This window comes from Grammomys surdaster, unplaced genomic scaffold (assembly GCF_004785775.1).
Source record: "Grammomys surdaster isolate TR1022 unplaced genomic scaffold, NIH_TR_1.0 137, whole genome shotgun sequence".
Lineage (NCBI taxonomy): Eukaryota > Metazoa > Chordata > Mammalia > Rodentia > Muridae > Grammomys > Grammomys surdaster.
The window spans coordinates 3728116-3734909 of NW_021604595.1; the positions used below are offsets into that span (position 1 = coordinate 3728116).

At 39.2% G+C, this 6794-nt stretch overlaps 1 protein-coding gene across 1 annotated transcript; it reads right to left on the reverse strand.

Annotated features, from left to right (window-relative positions):
• Positions 1 to 1157: 1157 nt before the first annotated feature.
• LOC114617546 (transcription factor BTF3 homolog 4-like) lies at positions 1158 to 1596 on the reverse strand. The gene is made up of 2 exons (XM_028763109.1): positions 1429 to 1596; positions 1158 to 1226 (listed from the first exon to the last, which is right to left on the reverse strand). Exons 1-2 carry the CDS (start codon positions 1594 to 1596, stop codon positions 1158 to 1160), a joined length of 237 nt encoding a protein of 78 aa, XP_028618942.1.
• Between the last annotated feature and the right edge of the window lie 5198 nt (positions 1597 to 6794).

Below are 6794 nucleotides of genomic sequence, written 5' to 3' on the forward strand. Positions count from 1 at the left end.
TGGAAAACCAAGTCTTGCTGACTTCTGATTACAAGTAAAATTTTCTTCCAATATATATATATCCAACAACTATAATATTATTCTGGTAGGAACTGTATGTAATAATGATGCTCACTAAGAATTTCTGCCTTGTAACAAACCAGCAACAATGTCAGTGAGGGTGATGTATCCTGTACAACATCGAAGACTTAAACTGTTTTATCATATTTTTTCACAGATTGCCTTGACAGTGTTATACATATGATGAGTACTGGGAAATTTTCTTGTATGGACCAATTATCCAATAACATTTCCATCTTTGCACTTCAATAAATCTTCTTGTTTCGCAGCTCCTCGTCCGTAGTTCCTGTTGTCTGTCTTTTTTCTTGGTTTTCACTCATTTGGTTGTTTTCCTAGAGATGCCTCAAACTCTCCTCTAAAACTCAGGTGTTTTGGATAAAGTCATAGAGGTGCTGAAGATGCTATTTCTCCCAGAAAAGACAAGTCTTTCATTTTCATGGCAGATATCACCGTTGACCAAGGTTACCATCCTCACAGGAAAGAGCCAGAAAGCAAATAGCTTCACAGGAGGATGTAACACACACATGTGAACTTCACAGGAGGATGTAACACACACATGTGAACTTCACAGGAGGGTGTAACACACACATGTAAACAACACATCAAGACAGCTTCTCATGCATCTCAACTGATGATTTTGCTCAGAACTCAACTGGTATTCCAGACAGAGAAGTACTTTGTTTGTTTGTTTGTTTTTTAAAAGATTTGCTTTATTTCTATTGGGGGGAAGGAATAGATAGATATAACTTTTATCCAATCTGCTGTCCACTGTGTACACACATACCCACACACATACATATACACACACACCAAAGGTTCCCCCCCACCAAAAAAACAAAAACCACCCTCAAACTGTACCAATACTTCAGATTTTGACCAAAAGAATAGATCCTGAGAAGAAATGCAAAATGTAAAATCAAATGATCAAGAAATGCTGAGCAAACAGCATCATTAATATACAAAATATTTATATTACTGAACTAATAACAGATGATGTTCTCCATGTCTGTAAAACTTTGGAACAACAGAGCTGATTGTTAAATCTAGTCCATGCCAGCTTCCAAAACCCAGAGGATTTTAGTTAGCATCAAAATTTTCTACAGGATCTGGAACATCATCATCCTCTTCATCAATGTCTTCTGGTTTGGGTGCTTTACTATCCAATACTTGTCGTGGGAACTGCTCAGCTAACTTTCTAAGGCTCGTCAAGCTGTCTCCACCAAGCTGACTTAATATTCCAGGAAGCATTTCTGTGATTGGTTTGGCTTCTGCATGACCAGTAATTGCAAAGGTGTTAGCGGAGAGGGAAGCTTGGACTTTGGGATTATTGAAATAAATAATTGTTCCATCGTCTTTAATCATGTTCACCTCTTCAATACCAGCTATATTGTTCACGGCCAGTTTCTTTAGTGAACTTTGAAGCTTTTTGTCATCAGCAGTAGCTGTCCTATGTACCACCTTCTTCTTCCTGCAAGCTATCCCCTTGCCCCCTATCCGGACCTGAGCTTGAAGTTTGGCTAACTTTTCTTGATTCATGCTGTTGGTAAATCGGGTGTCTTCAGAATCCCAAACAGCCAGAGAAGTACTTTGAACATACACATATAGTTTATGTTTCTAAAGACAAGTAAAGCTGTTTATTTCCATCTCACAATAAAGTAGAATGTAAGAATACACACAAACAAAGTGAGAGAAGTGAAAATCTATTTTCCACTTTTTTTCACAGTTATAGTATTATGATATTATAAATATTGAGACTACTGGGAAATCTTCTTGTATGGACCAATTATCCAACATATGTTGTTGAATATATGTTGTTGTATATATTGTTATTAGAAGACAATTTTGCTTTTAATCAGAAGTCATTAAGACTCAGTTTTTCATTTACAAATGAATTAGTTCATAGACAGATGAGTATGCAAAAAATAGTTGTGTATTCACATATATGCTCCAAAATCAATACTTTATAAGTAAGAATTTACTTAAAAGAACATTTATTATAAAAAACCCAAATCTTCTCATTGAAGAAATCATCCATTTCTAGGATGATTCTTCTCCCCAAATGGAGCTGCAGATTTAAACAACTCCTATCTTGACCTAGGATAGTATTTTACAGAAGTTAATGAATCGCTCCTAAAATGTATGTGGAAGTACCAAGTTCCCAGCTCTATAGAGAAAGATGGAGGGTTTATTTCAATTGACTTCATGACTAATTCTAAAGCATTGTATATAATCAGGACAATGTGGTATTGACTTAGCATAAGCTTACAGATTAGGGACATTAAAATGTTTACTCTCCAATGTCAGCTTGGTGGGATTTAGACTCCCTTAGGACACACACGTCTTGATGTGTCTGTGATGACATTTGCAGAGAGGTTTAACTGGGTCAAGGTCATCCTAGACTTGTGTGTCATTATTCCATGGGCAGGGGTCCCAGACTTAACCAAAGGCAAAGGAGAACCCTAGTAGGAATCTTTAGGCTTCCTGATCCACTCACATGTAAACAAACCACTCAGTGCTTCTGCCGTAGCTCAGGCTGTTCCTCCCATCATGCCTTCTTCACTATGACAGACTGTCCCCTCAAACCACCAGTTAAGATAAAGCCTCCCTCCATTAGCTTGCTTCTTGCCTGGTACAGTGAGAGGCAAAGTATACAGCAAGTTAGTGAACATTTGAGAGAGGTTGAGGTACTCTGTTGCAATTCCCGACTACCACCACAGGCGAATGCAGCCGAGACAACATACAAACACGTGGCTGTGTTTAATTAAACCTTATTTACAAGAAATACAGTAGGCTGGATTTGGCCATGAGAGTGTAAACGAACCCTACTATAGGTCAAAGAAAGAGAGTTGAAACTCCACAGACCCTCACATATATCCTTTATCCATTTTCAACAAAAGTGTCAAGGCACGAAAAGGAAACAGTTTTAAATAAAAATAATCAAGACAATGGATATTTATATGCAAAAACATATGAATAAGGAAATAAATTTGGTACTTTTCCTTTACACTGGAAAGAGAGTAAAAAAGGAACCATGGATTACAAAACAAAACCCAGCAAAACTCTAAAAAAAAAAAAAAAGTGAGGAAATGTTCCCATCTCTGGTTTTAGTAATGGATTTTGGGGGACGAGACACCAGAAGCACAAGCAACAAAACTAAAACTGTTTGGTAAGTTGGACTTTTTCAAAATTTATAATTTGTACAAAAATTGAGATCCAGAAAATGAAAAGATAAACTGGAAACCAAGAGCAATATTTTGAAATCATTTTTTCCTAATTACTGACATGTATATGGAATCTTCAAGGAATGCTTAGAAGACTCAAATAGATATTTTTCTAAAGAAAACATGAATGACTAATAATTACACGTGAAAGGACTAGATATTAGTTCTCAAGGAGATGTAAACCAGAGCCTTAATAAGATGCTAGTGTACACTTTCTAAGAACATTTGTGATAAGAAAGATGTTAAAAATGCTGGTGGCAAGGGAGTGGAAAAAATGACATTCACACCCTGCTGGAGAGATTGTAAAGTGGTCCAGCCCCTTTGGAAAATGGTTTGTCAATTTCTGTAAAAGTCAGACATAATTCAATCATGTGATCTTTCTATGTATCTCCTAGATGCCTAGCCAAGAGAGATAAAAGGCAGTCCACATCAGGACAGATAAATAAACGGTTGTGTCAGTATTCTTTGCAAAAGGTTTGGCCTTTGTGGTATTATTGACAAGCACTACCACAGTATTCCGCTTTAATAGAGAATACAATATCTCTTTGTGTTCTACAGCATAGATAAACCTCAAAATTCAGATGTGAAAGTTTATATTGTGTGGTTGCTTTTATAGGGGAATGGTTAATTATGACTGTTGGGTTGAGTTCAGGAACGCTTAGCAAATCAGTAAAGCACACTTTCTGGGTGTGTCTGTGAGGCTGATTTTGGAGATGACAGGCAAATAGGACAAAAAACTGCAGGGGACACTCCATCCTGAACTTGGGGGACACCAGCATGGCATGGCAGCTCAGATGGAACATGAGCCCATGTCAGACAAAGCTTGCAAGGGCGTGCAAGCTTCAGTCTTCTTGAGTGAATGGGTCTATTACTGCTGCCTTCGCCTATAGCTTTCTGCCTCTGGCTTCTCCAGCTTCTAATTAGAGAACATCCTTCTCCATGGAACATACAGGCTCTGGGCCTTCGATTGCTGCTACGCCATGGCTTCTCTTATTCTGAGACTTCCAGTTTCTTAGACTGACCTGCTCCTTGGCTTTCTGTCTATCCAACCTCAGACTACCACTGTGGAACTGCGCTGCCTTTGATCATGTGAGGCAACCTATTAAGTTTCCTCTTGTAATAATAATCCTGGTGGTTCTGTTTCTCTAGAGAGCTCTGGCTGGTATAGACAGAACATCCAGAAAGGGCGTGTTGAGAAAGAATTCTGACAAACTGCTGGTCAGGGTTAGGCATGGGGATGGGGCAGGGACAGAAAATAAAATTGGAGGGAAAAGTGGTCATGCAGTTCAATAAATGTACTAAAAGACAGGGTGTTTTCTATTCAACAGTAGGCAGATCTTATTACACTCCATGTCAATGAAGCTATTAGTAGTCTGGATGTTTTCCTATGTGAGAGGGTCAGACATAAATGCAGTAGTCAGTGGTCTAACGTGTATTTGAGATTCACTCAATTTCTTCTACTTTCCAGTTTCTCCCCTAACAGTGCCGGCCGACCCTCATCCTCACGAGACTTGTTCTGTGATCTAGGCCAGCACTGACCAAGCTTTTAATGTCACATGCAACTCACAGAAAAGTATGGAAGTAGCAAGAGGCAGGAAAACACACCTCCCTGTAAGTCCTGCACTAAGCTACAATTTATGTTGAATGCGATAGACTTTTAAACATGGACTTTTCCAGGCTACCCAGAAGAGTGGTGATTAGTTTCCATGAAGAGAAGGAAAGGTGTTGTAAATGGGTGCTGGGAAGGCTCTGAGTGGGTGTTGGGATATTGAGGAAGAGCTCTTCTGTTTTTTTCCTCTGAAGGATGAGCAGGTGCCATTCTGTGAAATATCAGCTTCCGTGCATCAATAGTTTATGGAGAGAAAGGGATTTCTGATGTTTGAATGATTCTAAGGATTCAAAATTACTTTTTTGCTTTTACAATCACATAGTTTTGTCATTCAAATTTCTTCATAAGGGGGAAAAAAAAGCAGATTAAGTTTCATAATGATGAGGACGCATCTGTAGTTCCAGCACTTAGGTGGAGGCGGGAGACTCACGAGTTTGAGGCCAGCCCAGGTGGCATATTAAGACCCTGTCTCAATAAACCAAATAAATAAATATTCATCCCAAAAGAAGTTGGTGCCAGGGATATGTGGGAATCTTGTGCAAGAAGACTGTCACTGGTAATAACAAAGTAGCTGTCACAAAACAAAATATGGTACTCCACTAGGGAACAGGTCTGGAGCAGAGACAAGTATCTATAGCTCCGATGTCTGTTGCCTAGAAGTGGGTGTCAGGGTGGCCGAGTGGTCTAAGGTGCCACACTCATTGGTGTACCTATTGCTTAGTGGTGAGGGTTGTGTTTCCTGAACATCGCCAAAAACTAGTCTGTGTATATGTGAATTGTAGAGAAAATTCCAGACCTGAAATGGCAGCCAACCAATCGCCATGCTAGGGACCCAGCAATGAATAGCAAGGGCAGAAGTATGAAGAAGAGTGAGGAATTCCCTTCACCTCTACTAGGACCAGAGTCTGTGGAAGATGCCATCTACCGCAGACCCACAGTTCAATTTCATCTTCAACTGGTGTGCTCTAAGAAATGTGCCTTATAAGGCAAGGGGGGAAAATGTCTATTGTATATTTTGCCCTATAATCGAATAGATACTGTTGTTCTTTGTAAGATTAATCAGATGAATGAAATTATTTCTTTAAGAAATATCAACTTAGCTTTTCAAACATTTAAAATCACAAGCAAATGTACATGTCCCTGATCTGGTCTCTAAAACCTCGCCTCTGAGGCTCTCCTACTTCATCAAGCAAGAGGTAGATTTTCTTCCTCTGCTTAAACATACCCAGTTGTTGAGAATTCAGTCTCACAAAAGGTACATTATTAGCCTGCTAGACAAGATGTGCCCACTGGTACAATACTGGTATAACTGTTATTGGGATAACCAATCACTTTCTGATTGGATTGAGGGCCACTCCATGAGGAGAGAACAAAAATCTGGTACTGGAACTCGTGGCTGGACAGATCATTGCACCTGGAAGGAGCCTTACTACTGCTGACACTGCAGGCAGAACAGTCTATTGGCTAGATGAACTTGGCTTCTTCCCTGTCATTTGCCCCTGTGAAACTGCTCCTACTGTGTATCTTGAGGCATCTTCTTTCAACTGATGCCCCACCTTCCTCCCCTGCATTTTTCCCTGTGATTTAATAATTAAGATTCATCTTCAAAGACTTGTAAATGACACAGATTTAAATATCTCTTCCACATGTCAGTTGCGCATCTGAGAATGGTTGGTATTGGTTAAAAATTACTTTATTCAGTACAGAACACAACAAAGCACATTGGGTGTGATCTGACTAGGAACCAAGCCTATTACTGTCAAGGAATCTAATCAAATATCAGTGGCAATTGAATTAGATTCTTAGCTAACTCAGAGTGCCAATCACCTAAAGTCTCTGTCTCATCAATGAGATTTTTATTAAATACACCTTTTTACATTTTCCAATTGTGTAACTGGAGTTTC

Excerpts from the sequence above, each read along its gene's own strand:
- LOC114617546 (XM_028763109.1), bottom strand. The coding sequence starts at position 1,596 with ATGAATCAAGAAAAGTTAGCCAAACTTCAAGCTCAGGTCCGGATAGGG. Across the intron at positions 1,227-1,428 it reads ATATAGCTGGTATTGAAGAG|TATTGGATAGTAAAGCACCC; the intron begins GTGAACATGATT and ends TCCCACGACAAG.